The sequence below is a fragment of the Erythrolamprus reginae genome, chromosome 4, assembly GCF_031021105.1.
Source record: "Erythrolamprus reginae isolate rEryReg1 chromosome 4, rEryReg1.hap1, whole genome shotgun sequence".
Taxonomy (NCBI): Eukaryota; Metazoa; Chordata; class Lepidosauria; order Squamata; family Dipsadidae; genus Erythrolamprus; species Erythrolamprus reginae.
Genome location: NC_091953.1, coordinates 114,568,464 through 114,585,884, shown reverse-complemented (window position 1 = coordinate 114,585,884; position 17,421 = coordinate 114,568,464). Strand labels below are relative to the sequence as shown.

The window sequence follows — 17,421 nt, the reverse complement described above, 5'->3', positions numbered from 1 at the left end:
TGCAGGAAATATGACTTTAGTAACTGAGCAGTTGATGCATGGAACTCACTATCAGACTCTGTAGTATCATCACCTAACCCCAAAAACTTTTCCCTTAGACTATCCACCATTGACCTCTCCCGATTCCTAAGAGGTCAGTAAGGAGCATGCATAAGTGCATCACAGTGCCTTCCGTCCCCTTTCCTAATGTTTCTCTTTTACTAGTATCGTGTATATAACTATTATATCTGTATATACCAGCAATACGTATGTGACAAAACAAACAAACAAACAAATAAATCTAAATAATTTTTCCTGCAGTTCTTAATGGCTAAGCAAGTTGGCACTGCAAAAGGATTCAGATTCCTTGGACAATCAGGATCCAAAGTGTTCTGGGCTTTAAAGGATGATGTAGCAAGGTCTGTGTGTTGGTAAACTGCACAGACACATCCATGGGGCATTTGGCACAATACAAACTTAACTTGCTATTACAGCCGACTTCCAGAACTTTTATTAATGATCCAGTTAAGCCTATAGCCCTGGACTTCCCTTTAGCTTTCGAGATCAATCAAGGTTGATTAGTGCTGCCATCTAGCTGAACCACACTGAAACTTCACATTGTGCTCAGTAAGCAATATACAGTATAACAAGAATACAGTACAGTAGTCCCTCACCTATCGCTGGTGTTACGTTCCAGACCCGGCCGCGATAGGTGAAATCAGCGATGGGGAATTTATCGACTGATAGTACTTATTTAAATATTTATATTGTAATTGTTTGGTAAGTTTTCATTGTTTTAAGTGTTTATAAACCCTTCCCACACAGTATTTATTTTAGATACAGTATTTAAATACAGTATTTACAATTTTAGATATTTTTTTTTAAAAAAACCTGCCGATCGAGTTCGGTGGGCTGTTTAAATCTGCCGATCGACTTCCTCAGAAACCCGCGAACCAGCGAAGATCCGCGAATGATTTTTCTCGTTAATATTTCTTGAAAACCCGCGATGAAGTGAAGCCGCAGTAGGTGAAGCGCGGTATAGCGAGGGACTACTGTACCTCTCTTAACACAGGGAAGATATGATCCCTAGACTTTACAGATTAACAGCCTAACTGTGACCTATCATATCAATACCCGGACATTTCTCAGGATGCTATAGCAGGCTGCTGGTCTATATTACTCCTTCTACAAAAGAAGAAAAGCAAATGGAGAAAAAAGAAAATCCTTAAATCTCATAGAAAGCGTGTGTTTAAATCTATACAAATACTTAACAAGTCTTACCCTCAGATTCATTTAGCTTACTTGTTTTTATCCCTTGAGAGAAAGTATTGATAATTTGCACTGATAATTTTATTTCAAAAAAATACCCCTCCCTTTGAATCAGAAAGTAAAATCTGAGATCTGTTTGTGTTAAAAGGGGGGGGGCTCTATTTTCTTTATAAATACATCCATAATATATCAGTAGTTTAAGGCAATGTAAAAGATTTGTACTTATCACCATTTAAAACAGGATTGTTACACTCTATGAGTGACAGGGGAATTAAAAGATTTGTAGAAGCTAAGAAGTTGTTAGAAATGTTAATGGAATCACTTGATCTTTTTTTTCCCCCTTCTGCTACAGAAACTCTTCCTGCCAGGAAATTATGTTACAGTGTTCCTAGAAATGTTCTGAAGGGATAAAATCCACAGTCCTTTTGTAAAAAGAAATTAGAAATGTAGACAAGGAAAGATGGAGCAATTTAGAAAGGCAGGAGAATGCCTGAGTGGCCTATGAGAACCCTGGGTTTAATAAGTGTTGTGATTCAGCCTGAGGCTCCTCAGGGACCGGCTGGATCTCTGCCGGATCCATGCCCAGAGGAGGAGGACAGTGAACAGGAGGGGGAGGACCAGGCAGACGGGGGAGAGGAACATCAGGAAGAGGAGGAGGGAGAGCAGCCTGAGACCCCCGGGGGGGCTCTCCCCAGCTAGTAGCCTGGATTCATTGGATGAAGACGCACAGGCTATAATAGACATGAGGCAGCGACGAGCAGCTCAAAGACGGGGCCAATTAGAAAGGTATTTCCATCCCTGAATTGGCAACAGCTGGGTTTGGGTGTGGTTCTCCTCAGCAGGGTTGAAAAGGCAGGTCCGCCTTTACAGTCTTGTGGAGAGTTATCAATTGGGAGTCCTGTGACCTTGCTTCGATCCTCGGCGTCTCTGCTCTTGGCTTGTGGCCTAGAAGTCTGGAAGACTTGGGGGAGGCGTGGGTTTTATTATATCCAGTGTTGTTTTTGCCAGCAAGAATCCTGTTTTATTGCCTGGCCTTCGTGAAACCTCTGTGAAGCTTCATAGTGTTCCTGTCTGTAAGAACAGTTTTTGTTACCTGCGTTTGCTTTGAATTATATAAACTGCCTTTGCTTTTTACCAGTGTGTCTGGCTACTCTTTTTGGTTGGTGTTGGCGTCTGGGGGGACCCAGACAGAACAATAAGGCAACTCCATATTCATGGTTGGCATGAAAAACTCAGGAGACCAGTAAATAAATGAAGAGCAAATGACCCACAGGTTCTTAAAAATCCCTGATGCAAGCCACGTTCCAGGATATGGATATGTGACCCAACTCTCTAATTAAAGGCATTGAATGCTTCATTTAACGATTGAAAGATAGCAAAAGTGAAAGGGTGAGATTATTCCCCCCGATGTGGAAGGCCATCATATCAAGAGAAAACAGGATCTGCTAGCCCTTCTTGGCTAATAGTGGTACTGTCCCCATCCTATGGCTGGTCTACAATGTCCACTGAGGCAGTACTCAGAATTGTAGTTTGGGAGGTGACTATGACACAGTGATGGGCTCCTACAGGTACGGTCAGGTACACAGAACCAGTAGAAAAATTTTGGTCAGGTATGCCAAACCGGCAGAAAAAGTTTGCATTTTTTTCTTTTCTTCCCTTATGAGCTCTGGGTATGATTTCCTATCCCAGTAAATGAGGTTGAATGTGTATAATTTTAGAAGAGCTGTGCCAGCGTGTGTACAGAGAGGGGGCATACAAATCTAATAAATAAATAAATAAATAAGAAAGAAAGAAAGAAGGAAAGAAAGAAAGAAAGAAAGAAAGAAAGAAAGAAGGAAGGAAGGCAAGCAAGCAAGCAAACAAGCAAGCAAGCAAGTAAGTAAGTGTTGTGGTTAGCTCTGGCCCTGCTCCTGCCCCAAGGACTGTGGATGTGGGAGAGACATCCACATGCTGCAGGCCTGTTTTGCCCCTGGTGGAATCTGCTGATGAAGGCTCCTCTGACCAAGAAGACATGAGTGACAGGGAGGAGGAGAGTGTGGCAGACAGCTCAGAAGGAGATCAATTATCTAGCTCCTCATTGGATTCAGAACAAGAGTTAATGATACAGCCACACATGCGGAGAGCGATGCATAAGCAACAACAACTGAGAGATTATTATCAAAGAAAATGAGGCCACCTGTGGTTGGGTGGGGCTGTGGTAATTAGTGAGGCTGCTATAAATAGCAGCCTGTGGGTTTGGCCATTGTGGAGGATTATCTGATCCTTGTGTTTCATGACTGCTTTACTGACTTTGACCTTTTGTGTGCTGCTTTTTCCCCGCTTTGAAACTAAACCAGAGCAAAGTTTGTTTCACTTTGTGAAAGAAGAAGGACTGTGAATTGCCTCACAGCTGCAAGCTAAGTATCACAGAACTGATAAGGGACTTGTACAAATTACCAGTTTGTTTGGAGATGAGTGCTCTTTGCTATACCAAAAGAGGACTTGGTTTAAGTGAATTTTCCTTATAAAGAACATTGTTTTGAATTTTCAAACGTGTGTGTGTCTGAAATTTTTACCTGTGAATTTTTGGGAGGAGTCTACCAGAGAGCCCGACAGAACAGTAAGTAAGTAAGTAAGTAAGTAAGTAAGTAAGTAAGTAAGTAAGTAAGTAAGTAAGTAAGTAAGTAAATAAATAAATAAACATACATACAATTTGTATAGTAGATAATGTATATTTGTGTCTTTCTGTGTGTAATATATATGTACACATATGGCATACATACATAGAATTAAAGAGAATATTTTGGATGTTCAGTAATAGTAAATAGATAGGGAAATTGTACCTCTTTGAGGCAAGGAGAGGCCAGGCACCCTCACCCAAAACCTTGACGTGAATGAAGTCAAGTTGGCCCCTTTTAAGCCAGTCATATGACCTTTAAGCCATGTCACATGATCATCAAGCCACTCCCACCTGATCACATGACCAGCAAGCTACACCCACAAAATAAGCCCCGCCCAGTGTGGTAGTAAAACTTTTTGCAGCCCTGCACTGCACTGTGACACCACCCAAATCCTAGCTTCAGGAATTGTCCTTTGATCGTAACCACCTAATTAATTAATGCTTGTGATGTGGGGCCATGGAGGACATAAAACACCCTCTTCTGAGTCTGTCGATGAGACCCAATTTGTTCCCTACCCTGACGTCCCATTCATTTTATTTACTGACAGCTGCGCCTAAGCCTTGAGGTTGTCTATCAGTAATGAATACCATTCATGATGACAGCAGTGACATAATGTACATTTTTGAAATGCAGGGGTGATAATGTCAACTCCCCCAAGTTACAATTAAAGGGAACAATCCAATAATGTGATTGATATTCAAAGGTGTTCGCCCCACTAAAATGTAGACATGCAAGCATTTAATTTAGCACATAACCAAATCCCAATTATGGTATTATGTAAATCAGTATTTGTTTGTCCTAGTGTTGCATTACCTCAACTGCGGTAAATGCTACCAGGAAAGTAGTATCACACAGCTTTAAAATGCAGTGGTGCAATTTAAAGCAAAGAGAGAACTGAGAGGACATGAAACCTTTATCTAACTTGGTGTTTTGCCATCAGCCAAAACCCAGGGAAACAATGGCTGGTTGCCACTGCAAACAATGCAACACAACAACTGGAAAATGCAAAATGCAAGAGTGCGAGAGGAAGAAAAGGATGGCTGCCAATCTTTCTTTCAGATCCAAATAGTTTATCCAAAAAAAAAAAAATCACACCACTTTTAGGAAAAGTTAACATTCACTACCTTCGGTGAACATCAAACGTGGGGTAGAATTTTGAACATTTTAAAACATCATGGAAAGTGTTTTCTGCAATTTGGAAATCCCTTCTCCTGCATACTTGCATTAAAGTACATAAAGTCAATGTAAATACAGAAATTATACAGTCCATGAATTCCAGATGGTTGTAAAGCAATGCAAGACCCTTTTTGTATACAAAATTATTGCAAATGTTTTTTAAAGGGCATCAGTAAAACACCAATTTCAAGCACATTCTTTAATAAAGGATATATAAAATTGAAAGTGTGTAACAGTGTTTAAGGAGGCCTGGGTGAAGACAATATAATGGGAGTCAGGAAGAGGTGCTTAACATGATTTTCAGATGCCAAAATAATTTGATCAGCTTAGCTTCATCCAGGAGCATCACCTGCATTTCTCTTTTAGACAGCAAAATGTTTTGAATCGGTCACACCTTGCCAGACTGACATGGCAAAGAAGCCTAAAGAAGCTCTTCTCTACCACCAACTTCTCCTTCTTTCTTATACAACTTGTTCAAACATTCCCGTTCCAAATGCTGAGTCAAGGGCAGCAAGATTATGAACAAAAATGGAAGGAGATTTTGATTCTCACTACGGACAAATGGCTGCAAAAGTTGATGGAGTAAAGAAAGGAAAAAGTAAGAAAACTACTTTTGTTTCTACTTGGAATCGCTTCTGGATTTTGTGCTTGACACGGGATAAAACGAAACTTTGATTTTAAGTTTTACTGATTGACTAGATTTGTTGTTAAACTACGATGGTCACCCAGGAAGTAATGCACCACATTTTTTTCTTCAACAATTATTTACTGAACACAATGAAACTTATACACAAGAAAGAGTTATGTTTCTTCTACACTCCCTATTTTTCCATGTAATCTCTGTCCTGTTCTATAACCTTCCTCCAGCGAAACACAAGGTCGTATATGCCCTTCAACTTCTAATGGCCTCACCCTCCGTGCCCAGCGACAAACCATACTTTTGTCGACTACAGATTCTCCATAAACTGTACACAAACGTTTGTGAATGTTCCCAACAGTTTTTTTCTCCGCAGTTAGAAATTCAATGACAACCCACTGCTTGTAACGTACATCACTTACAGATGCCATTTCGAAACACTGCTGCAGCAACACTCTCTGTCTAAAGAAACGCAAAATTTACACACGCACTCCTAACAATTCAAATAATGTATATGTAAAGTTTCGCATTCGTACCATTAGTGTAGGCTGAGAAAAAAAATGTGGTGCATTACTTTCTGGGCGACCCTCGTACTATGTAAAAGTAAAAAGGTGTGGTTTGATATTAATATCTTATTCTACTGCACAAAGGGAGTCGTAAGTCAATGCCTTTTCTTTATTTTTCCTTTCATTTTTAAACTTTTCCCTTCCCTATTTTTCCTATTATTTGCTTTTGTATTTTTCTCTTTTATATTATAAACTAATTAAAAAATATAAATGCTGGGAAGCTAGATCATATCAAAAGGGGGACCCCCTCTTTGAACACCACTGCCACCAATCTCTCTTTTTCTTCCAGGCTACAAACTCTGCCCTAAAATGCCCTTCAGTTGTTATGGGCACATTAACCTAAATTGGTATTTGTTTCATTAGCTGGACCATTCCACATAATCATTGGAGTAACTCATAAAACACAGATAAGGGTGAACCATCGTAAGCTGAAACAAGGCTAACCTGTTGTTCTGAGAAAAAAAAAATTAAGTACAGTGATACCTTGTATTACAAACTTAATTGGTTCCAGGAGAAGGTTTTTAAGGTGAAAAGTTTGTAAGACGAAACAATGTTTCCCATAAGAATCAATGGAAAAGTGATTAATGCGTGCAAGCCCAAAATTCACCCCTTTTGCCAGCCGAAGCACCCGTTTTTGTGCTGCTGGGATTCCCCTGAGCCTCCCCTCCATGGGAAACCCCACCTCCGGACTTCTGTGTTTTTGTGATGCTGCAAGGAAATCCCAGCAGGGGAATCCCAGCATCACAAAAATGAGCGCTTCACTGGCAACGGAAGTCTGGAGGTGGGGCTTCCCAGTGAGGGGAGCATCAGTGAAATCGCAGCATCGCAAAAACACTGAAGTCCTTGAAACCCCACCTCCAGACCTCTGTGTTTTTGCAACGCTGTGATTTCACTGAGGCTCCCCTCGCTGGGAAACCCCACCTCTGGACTTCCGTTGCCAGCGAAGCGCCCGTTTTTGCACTACTGGGATTCCCCTGCAGTATCACAAAAACACGGAAGTCCAGAGGTGGGGTTTCCCATGGAGGGGATCCTCAGGGGAATCCCAGCAGCGCAAAAACGGGTGCTTCGCTGGCAACAGAAGTCCGGAGGCAGGGCATCCCAGCGGCGGTGGTGGGCTTGTAAGGTGAAAATAGTTTGTAAGAAGAGGCAAAACAATCTTAAACCCCGGGTTTGTATCTCGAAAAGTTTGTATGACAAGGCGTTTGTAAGACGAGGTATCACTGTATATACTGGATTCTGATTTAGTTTTTAAATTAGAAACAAAACAGAGAAGTGGCAGTTAATTATTACTGAAGATAATATATAGATAATATATATATATATATCACATGTTTTTTCTGAATTTTTTTTTAATTAAGGGAGACTAGGATAGCGCTATTTCGGCCTTATTCTGGCCTCATCAGCTAGCCATACCCTTACTGGGATTTGATCCAACAGAAAAAAACATATATATAATCTTTAGTAATGTGGTGAAGGAAGGAGACAGATGGGAGAGGCCCTTGAGCGTCTCAAAATGACAACCACATTGAAAACCAAAAGATGCTGAAATGTCTTCGAACACACTTTCCCTGACATTTCCACACAATGAAATGTAAGGGTCAATGGTATTGAAACAAACAAGCAGTTTCACTCATTTGCACCTATGAAAGCAAGCGACCCTAGCCATTGTTGTCATTTTAGGCCCTTTTTTGTTCTTAATATCCAAACACTGCAGCCTTTTTTATTTTCTTTTGGAAAAAAAAAATCCTGCAGCCACCTCAATTGCATTTTCCTTTTCTTTGGCATTTTCACTTCATAAAAGCTGCAGTCAATGTGTTTTTGTGTGCGGTGAGAAGGGATGACATTTCCAGTGGTGGTCTTGTCCACGGTCTACATTGGTGGCTCAAGTAGTCTCAGGATTAGGTCTTTGTGTGCAATGAAAGGATATGAAAAGTCAGTTATTTAAACTCAGTCAAGCTGTTGATTTTGGGGAGGGAAAAAGGGGCTTTTCAATTCACCAGCTTCAATAAATCACTGGCCTTTTCTTTCTCATCCAAGGGCAGCTGCAAATAGCACACAATGTTCCCCCAGAAACAAAACGAAATCTTAAGATTTTTTTTTTAATGCAACATTTAGAAGGGGCAGGAACATAAATGAAAGTTAACAGATGTATATTTCCAAACATTCTACACTCTGCTGCATTGAAGGGAGTTTGAAAATGCTTTGCAAGACAATGTTAACACACTTTTAGAAAGAAACATACCTATACAGTGTTTAAGACAGGAAGTAAAAAAGAAAGAGAAAGGAAAATGTATGTGTGTATTTCAAAAAAGAAAATGGCGGGGAAATATTTTGATTAGCACATTTGGCATAATTTATCAATGAATATTTTTTTTTAAATGGTAGTGTAGAGACAAATGGATTGCTGAATTCTTTAATTTCTACAATTCCAGTTCTTTTAAAAATGTAACCATTCAGTCCTAAACAAGATTAAACACTATAGGATTTATCTCTGGCTAAGGATACATAGAATTGCATTGTGCATGTTTTATTTGTTTCCTAATACAATTTGATTGCTTATTAGTAACCTTTGACTATCACTAAGTGTTATGATTCTTGATGAAAGTATTTTATTTTTCTTTATGTACACTGAGAGCCTATGCACCAAAGACAAATTCCTTGTGTGTCCAATCGCACTTGGCCAATAAAGAATTCAATTCTATTTTATTTTAATAGCATTTTGTAAAGCATAACCAAATAACTAAAAAGTAGAGCCATCAACTCCAAGGAAACTTACTCCTCATTTTCAGTAATATATACTGCTCAAAAAAATAAAGAGAACACTTACCGGTAAATAACACAATATAACTCCAAGTACATCAAATTTCGGTGAAATCAAACTGTCTACTGAGGAAGCAATGTTGATTGACAATCAATTTCACATGCTGTTGTGCACATTCAACTTTGTACAGAACAAAGTATTCAATGAGAATATTTCATTCATTCAGATCTAGGATGTGTTATTTGACTGTTCTCTTTATTTTTTTGAGCAGTATATATTATCATGAAAATAAATCCCACTGAAAACAAATTAGCACCCTTTCAAGGTCACAGCAAAACTCTAGTATTTCCTGCACAGTTGGGTGATGGGGGAAAAATTTATTCTAGTCCATATATAGATATATGTCTGCAAAACTAAAATATTCAACTGCTGGAAAAGGAGGGGAGGGGGGAACCCACAATGCTTCTAAATGACCCTACCACAACTTAGAAAACGAACCACTTCTTCAATGCAAATCGTCACAAGAAAAGCTGCTGCACACCAAGTACGAGGAACTGGTTATAGCATTGTTTATCGAGTTTCACTTGATTCCTCCTGACAACCATTTGAACAATGACTATTGGGAAATGTCTCTCAAATTGTCAACAACAATAGCAAAGGCTCAGTGCTTTTATTCTCTGGTTAATACTGATCCCCCTCCACTTTTTTTAAAGAAAGAAAGAGAAATATTTCTTCCTGAAGGGATTAGAGGTTCTCTTATAAAAGACACCTGCAAACAAAACAAATGACAAAAGATCTTTATCATATTCAATAATAGGGATCCATTGTATAAAGCAGGGCTCCTCCAGACACAAATAAACCAGAAGCCCTTCACAATTCAACTAAAAAACGCTTCAACTAAATCAATGCTGCCCGCAATTAAGAGGGGGACATTTTTAAGGAGGGACTATGTAAACTGAAAGCTGGTAACATCCCATTTACTTTCTCACGCATCTGAAATCATTTCAGAAGTATCCTCACAAAGGAGAAGATTTAAGAATTATGTTTTTCACTGACAAAAAAAAAAACCAGGGAGGAAACTGTAAAGAAATTCATCCTTGTCATATCTATTCAGAGCCCTCTTTAAGTGAGTAGGCTAGGCATGTAACTGTTACTGATCAGTCTACGCTTCTTAAAATTACAACCTGAAACTGACTCCTCACTGGCATTAAGTCTGGAGGGTTTTTAGTTACTTTACCTGAGACAAATAAAAGATAAGGATTTTGTGCTAGAAAAAGGAACATGGAATTCATTTTTTATCTTTTAATCTAGGAAAGTCACCTGGTCCTTAGGTTGATGGGGTAAACCGGTGGTGGCTACGAGCCGGAACGTTAAATTGCGCTCGCCATCGCGGCTCATATATTCTTGCGGGGCCAGCGCGATTTTGCTGCTACACCTGTGGAAGTAGCAAAATTGCACCTGTGTTTCAGCATGCGTGGAAGAAAAAAAACCTCGCCGAAACACGGGCACACCTGCGGCTCTGTGCCCAATTTCGCTACCTCCTCAGGTGCAGCAGCAAAATTGCGCTGGCCCTGCAAGAACTTATGAGCCGCGGCAGCGAGCGTAATTTAGCGTTTCAGCTCATAGCACACCGCTGAGGTAAACTGACTAAAATTAATAGGATTAAAATTAGTCTGGCACTGAATAGAGTCGAGTCGAGTAGAATAGAGCAGAGCAGAACAGAACAGAACAGAACAGAATAAAAGAGTTGGAAAGGGACATTGAAGGCCTTCTAATCCAACCCCGGTCAGGCAGGAAACTCTATACCACTTCAGACAAATTATTATCCAACATGTCCTTAAAAACTTCTAGTGTTGGAACATTCACAACTTCTGGAGGCAAGCTGTTCCACAGATCAATTGTTCTAACTGTCAGGAAAGTTCTCCTTAGTTCGAAGTTGCTTCTCTCCTTGATTAGTTTCCGCCCATTTCTTCTTGTTCTACCCTCAGGTGATTTGCAGAATAGTTTGACTCCCTCTTCTTTGGGGTAACCCCTGAGATATTGATACACTACTATCACGTCTTCCCTTGTCCTTCTTTTCATTAAACTAGTCATAACAGTTCCTGAAACCGTTCTTCATGTTTTAACCTCCAGTCCCCTAATCATGTGTTGCTCTTCTCTGTACTTTTTCTAGAGTCTCAACATCCTTTTTACATCGTGGTGACTAAAACTGAATGCAGTATTCCAAGTGTGGCCTTATCAAAGCATTATAAAATAGTATTAACACTTCACGTCAACTTGTGTCTATCCTTCTGTTTATGCAGCCTAGACCTGTATTGGGTTTTTTGGCTGCTGTTGCACACTGCCGGCTCATATTTAAATGCTTCTCCACTAGGACTCCAAGGTCCCTCTCACATTTACTAGCGTTGAGCAAGATACCACACATACTATATCTGTGCATTTTGTTTTTCTTACCTAAATGTAGAATCTTACTTTTTTCACCACTGAATTTCATTTTGTTACATAGCACCCAATGTTCAAGTCTATCAAGAGCCTTCTGTAGCTTAAGCCTATTTATTTATTTTATTTTATTTTATTTTATTATTTTATTTTATTTTATTACTTTACTTTACTTTACTTTACTTTACTTTACTTTACTTTACTTTACTTTACTTTACTTTACTTTACTTTATTCGATTTGTATGCCGCCCTTCTCCTTAGACTCAGGGCAGCTTACAACATGTTAGCAATATCACTTTTTAACAGAGTCAGCATATTGCCCCCACAATCCAGGTCCTCATTTTACCCACCTCGGAAGGATGGAAGGCTGAGTCAACCTTGAGCCCATGATGAGATTTGAACCGCTGACCTTCACATCTGCAGTCAGCTTCAGTGGCCTGCAGTACAGCACTCTACCTGCTGCGCCACCCCAGCTCCATGCTCCACTCTATCTTCTGGAGTGTTGAGTATTCCTGCCAGTTTGGTGTCCTCTGCAAATTTAATGAGTTTCCCCTCTATCCCCTCATCCAAGTCATTGATGAAGATGTTAAAGACTAGGCCTAAAACAGAGCTTTGAGGTACTCCACTACATACTTCCCTCCATGTAGATGCAGTTCCATTGAGTGCTACATGTTGAGTACAGTCAGTCAGCCAGATTCGAATCCATCTGTTGATATTGCTGTCTAACCCACATTTTTCTAATTTATCAAGTAATAGGTTATGGTCTACTTTATCAAATGCCTTACTGAAGTCCAAGTAAATTAAATCAACAGCATTCTTCTGGCCCACTAATTTTGTCACTTTACCAAAGAATGCAATAAGATTAATCTAGCATGATCTTTGTTTGCTTCTAAGTGTTCGCTGATTCGTTGCTTGATTATCTTTTCAAGAATCTTCCCTGGTATTGAGGTCAAGCTGATAGTTCTGTAGTTTTCTATCTATTTTTCCCCCCTTTTTCAGCTCTTTTCCACTCATCTGGAAGTTCCCCAGTGCCCCAGGATCTTTGAAAGATATAGTTCAGTGGTTCTGAGATCTTGTCTGCCAGTTCCTTCAGAACCTTGGGATGTAATCCATCCATTGAACTCATCTAAGGTAGACAGGTGTTCACTTACTATTTTCTTCCCTATTTTAACTTGTGTTCCTAATATGTTTTTTATGGTGTCGTTTTTAATAGGTTAGACTGTGGTTCTCCCTTTGTGTAAAGACAGGTGTAAAAAACGAGTTAAGTAGCTCTGCTTTTCCCCTGTTGCTTGTCACTTTCTTGCCACTTTCCCCCAGCAATGTACCAATTGTTTCCTTGACTTTTTTAAAAAATATGTTGGAGGAAGCTTTTTTTTTGTTATTTTTTTACTTTTGTCGCAAGCTTTTGTTCATTGTGAGCCTTAGCTTTTCTCACTTTATTTTTATAGGCTCCGGCTTTTTGCTGTTATCCTACCTTAATTATTTCCCCCCTCTTTCCACTTTTTATAGCTGTCCTTTTCGTCTTTCAATTTGTCAGAGTTCTTTATGCATCCATGCTGGTTTCTTTTGAGAGCTATTATTTTTCTTCTTCATTGATATTGTGCTAGACTGGGCTTTTATAATCTCACTTTTCAAACTTTCCCAAACTTCTTGAGTTGTTTTTCCCTTAAGGATTCTCTTCCATGGAATCCTTCCCAAGCTTTCTCTAAGTTTATTGAAATTAGCTCTCTTAAAGTCCAAGGCTCTATTTTAATTCTAATTCTAATTGTTCAAGCATGCACTGGATCATTAAATCAAGTACACATCAGGAAAAATCAATTCATCAGAAGACAAAACTAATCCTTGTATTGTATCTTAAGAGTATAAAATGCAGAACTGCTAATGGTAAGAACTATTGGCATAAAAAAATCAGAGCCTTTTCTTCTTTGTTTCAATATATGAGTTTTAGAATTCAACATAATGTGTTTCAGCCACTCAAAAACAAAAAAGAGCTTAAAAGGCTGATACAAAGGAATACTTTCCTAAAATCTGTTGGACTGAAGCTTTAAAAAGCTAAACTAAAAATTTCAGAAAATGTTGATTTGTTTCCCTCCTCTCTTCTGTTACAGTGGACACAAGACTAATTTTCTTTAAAAACAAGGAATAGAACAGAGACAATGGTAATGGCCATGGATATATAACTGTTCAATGCACAGACAATTTAATTTGTCTTCTGAATCTATGGCTAGATTAGGTAAGCACTGGCTAACATTGGAAATAAATATGATAATCAAAAAAGTGTTAACTTTGTCAATGCAACTATGCTCACTATCAACATGGCCCACTCTTCGGATAAATATAAGTAAAACATAGTCTGGGAACATGATAGTATCTTGATGTCACTAGTAAATTCTCCATTGAGTTGCTGATAGAAACATAGAAAACATAGAAGATTGACAGCAGAAAAAGACGTCATGGTCCATCTAGTCTGCCCTTATACTATTTCCTGTATTTTTTCTTAGGATGGATATATATATTTATCCCAGGCATGTTTAAATTCAGTTACTACGAACCATGTCTGCTGGAAGTTTGTTCCAAGGATCTACTACTCTTTCAGTAAAATAATATTTTCTCACGTTGCTTCTGATCTTTCCCCCAACTAACCTCAGGTTGTGCCCCCTTGTTCTCGTCTTCACTTTCCTATTAAAAACACTTCCTTCCTGAAACTAATGTAACCTTTTAACATATTTGAATGTTTCGATCATGTCTCCCCTTTCCCTTCTGCCCTACAGACTATACAGATTGAGTTCATTAAGTCTTTCCTGGTATGTTTTATGCTTAAGACCTTCCACCATTTTTGAGGCCTGTCTTTGGACCCGCTCAATTTTATCAATGAGGACTCCAGAACTGAGCACAGTATTCCAAATGGGGTCTCACCAGTCTATACAGCGGGATCACAATCTCCCTCTTCCTGCTTGTTATACCTCTAGCTATGCAGTCAAGCATTCTACTTGCTTTCCCTACCACCTGACCACACTGTTCACCCATTTTGAGACTGTCAGAAATCACTGCCCCAAAATCCTTCTCTTCCAAAGTTTTTGCTAACACAGAACTGCCAATAAGATAAGAATAGGTCCATGTTTGTGTTATTTTGGCAGCAATATGAAAATGGTTTGCCATTGCAATCTTCAAGATTGATTCCCCATCCAATAGTAGTTAAGTTCAATCTGCTTAGCCTTTCTAAGGCTGCTATCACCATCTGAGAGCTTAAGAATTACGAAGGTCTTCCAAACAAGACCATATCATAAGTGGGAACGTAACTTCCTGTGTTGTGCTTCCTACATACGGTAGTTTCCAGAAAAGACATTTGAGACTCTCCTGAAACCCAAATATTTTGCCACAAATTAATCCATTACTACTTCCTTGATACAAACATCATTTATACTTCGAGAACCTTTTTTGTATTTATAATACTTCTTTCTTTTGTTTCCATTGAAGCTATTATTTTCAGAAGTATTATTACTAATCTCTTCTTTGTAAATAGCCACACCTATTTCAATCCCAAACAGCTATAGTAAACATTGCCTTCTTTGAGGAAGTACATGCATAATTAGGTTAATCGGTGCTATCTTTTCATGTGAGCTGATTGTTCCTTTACTGTGGATATGTTTCATAACACTGCAGAAATCTTGCCAAATGTCTCAAAGGCAAACCAGGTACAACTTACCAAGCATTAAACTACTACATGCTGAAACCCTGACATAATGGTAAACTCTTAAGAGCCACTCCTACCAGCAACTTATTACTCATTTCTGCTCCCCAGTCACTACTACTTGTTCTATAGTTTTGGACTACACCCTTCTCAAACAAGTACTTTCACTAAACTCATTACACACAGAGAGAGAGAGAGACCCAGGATACCCCAAACCCAAATATGCAAAAGTCCATAGATTACCTGTACAAAATCCAAGAATGTTATGGGCAACAAGTCATCCAAATGGCCAATATCTTTGGAGAAACGATTTAGGATTCTTCCTATAAGAAAAGGACAAAACTGAGGGTTATTTGACAAATAAATGGGGGGAAAGTTTGTTTTTCATCATTTTTTTAAAAATGAGAATGGAGAAAAGAAATGTGAACCTCAACCTGAACCTCATCTTGGAAATACATCTCACTGTATTTGTTCCTCTGTGAAAGATGTCTTCAAGACTAAATATTTACAGACGTTCAAGTCAACCTAACAATCAAGCCAAATGGAGACCTCACCTACAAAAAGATATTGACAAAATTGAACGGGTCCAAAGACGGGCTACAAGAATGGTGGAAGGTCTTAAGCATAAAACGTATCAGGAAAGACTTCATGAACTCAATCTGTATAGTCTGGAGGACAGAAGGAAAAGGGGGGACATGATCGAAACATTTAAATATGTTAAAGGGTTAAATAAGGTTCAGGAGGGAAGTGTTTTTAATAGGAAAGTGAGCACAAGAACAAGGGGACACAATCTGAAGTTAGTTGGGGGAATGATCAAAGGCAACGTGAGAAAATATTATTTTACTGAAAGAGTAGTAGATCCTTGGAACAAACTTCCATCAGACGTGGTTGGTAAATCCACAGTAACTGAATTTAAACATGCCTGGGATAAACATATATCCATTGTAAGATAAAATATAGGAAATAGTATAAGGGCAGACTAGATGGACCATGAGGTCTTTTTCTGCCGTCAGTCTTCTATGTTTCTATGTTTCTAAATAACAATTGTTATATTAACCATTTCCAACTGTTCCAAAATAAGCAGGATACACATGCAATAAATACAATTCCAGTTCAAACGAATTTACATCTGTGCAAAATAATATGCCTAGAGTCCTTAGGGAGTTGGGGGGCACAGAAATTGAATAAATAAATAAATACATTTTGTTCAATGGTCTAAATTATTCTTTAACATTGCAATAATTAATTTTTATAGTAATAATTTTTTGGGGGTAATTGTGAACTAAGAAAACAAATTATATACCTACTTTCTCTTTTGGTAGTGATACACTTTTTAGTAAGTATGAAGATATTTATATTTGAACACGGTATATGCAGCTAAACCATAAGGTATACCTCTCTGAGAGCTACATATATTTTTGAAATCATTTTTAATAATTTGATTAATGAATAGGTAGCATATTAGGTGACCTGATTTATGAAATAAGTGAAATAGTGGTTGCTTGTTCACTCAGACTTTATGTATCAGTAGAACATTCAAAGAATCTGAAAGATGACACAATATTGTTGGATTGAATAAATAATAATTATGGACACAATAGATTAGACTAGATTAGATTATATTTATTGGATTTATATGCCGCCCCTCTCCATAGACTCGGGGCGGCTCACAACAATGGTAAAAATCAATACATAGTAACAAATCTAATATTTAGCAATCTAAATTACAGTTTTAGGTTAAAAAATCCAAAAGAAACCCCAATATATAAAAAACAAGCACACAGTCGAATCATACACAGAAACTACATGGGCAAGGGGGAGATGTTTCAATTCCCCCATGCCTGATGGCAGAGGTCTGTTTTAAGGAGTTTCTGAAAGGCAAGGAGGGTGGGGGCAATCCTAATCTCTGGGGGGAGCTGGTTCCAGAGGGTCGGAGCCACCACAGAGAAGGCTCTTCCCCTGGGTCCCGCCAGATGACATTGTTTAGTCGACGGGACCCGGAGAAGGCCCACTCTGTGGGCCTAACCGGTCGCTGGGATTCGTGCGGCAGAAGGCGGTCCCAGAGATATTCTGGTCCGATGCCATGTATTGGGGAAAGATTGGGAGAAGAGGTGGTGTTCAGAACATTTTTCAGGGAAAGTACATACAGCATAGTCTTGCAATGTCAGGTAACTGATTGCAATTGAATGTGCACATTTGCCACAAAGACATCACAAAAAGATACAAAAGATGCTTTAAAAAAA

General features: G+C 38.8%; 1 protein-coding gene across 3 annotated transcripts in view; it reads right to left on the bottom strand.

The window, feature by feature from the left end:
- The window catches only part of ABCC4 (ATP binding cassette subfamily C member 4 (PEL blood group)), a 234,331-nt gene that overhangs the window by 90,283 nt on the left and 126,627 nt on the right, over positions 1-17,421 (bottom strand). For 2 of the 3 annotated variants that reach the window (XM_070751291.1, XM_070751292.1), the window contains exon 20: positions 15,422-15,501. In XM_070751291.1, the coding sequence (XP_070607392.1) occupies positions 15,422-15,501 (80 nt within the window). Of the gene's footprint in view, positions 1-10,444; positions 10,484-15,421; positions 15,502-17,421 lie in introns of those variants that run through there. The other variant, XM_070751294.1, reaches the window with a different exon arrangement.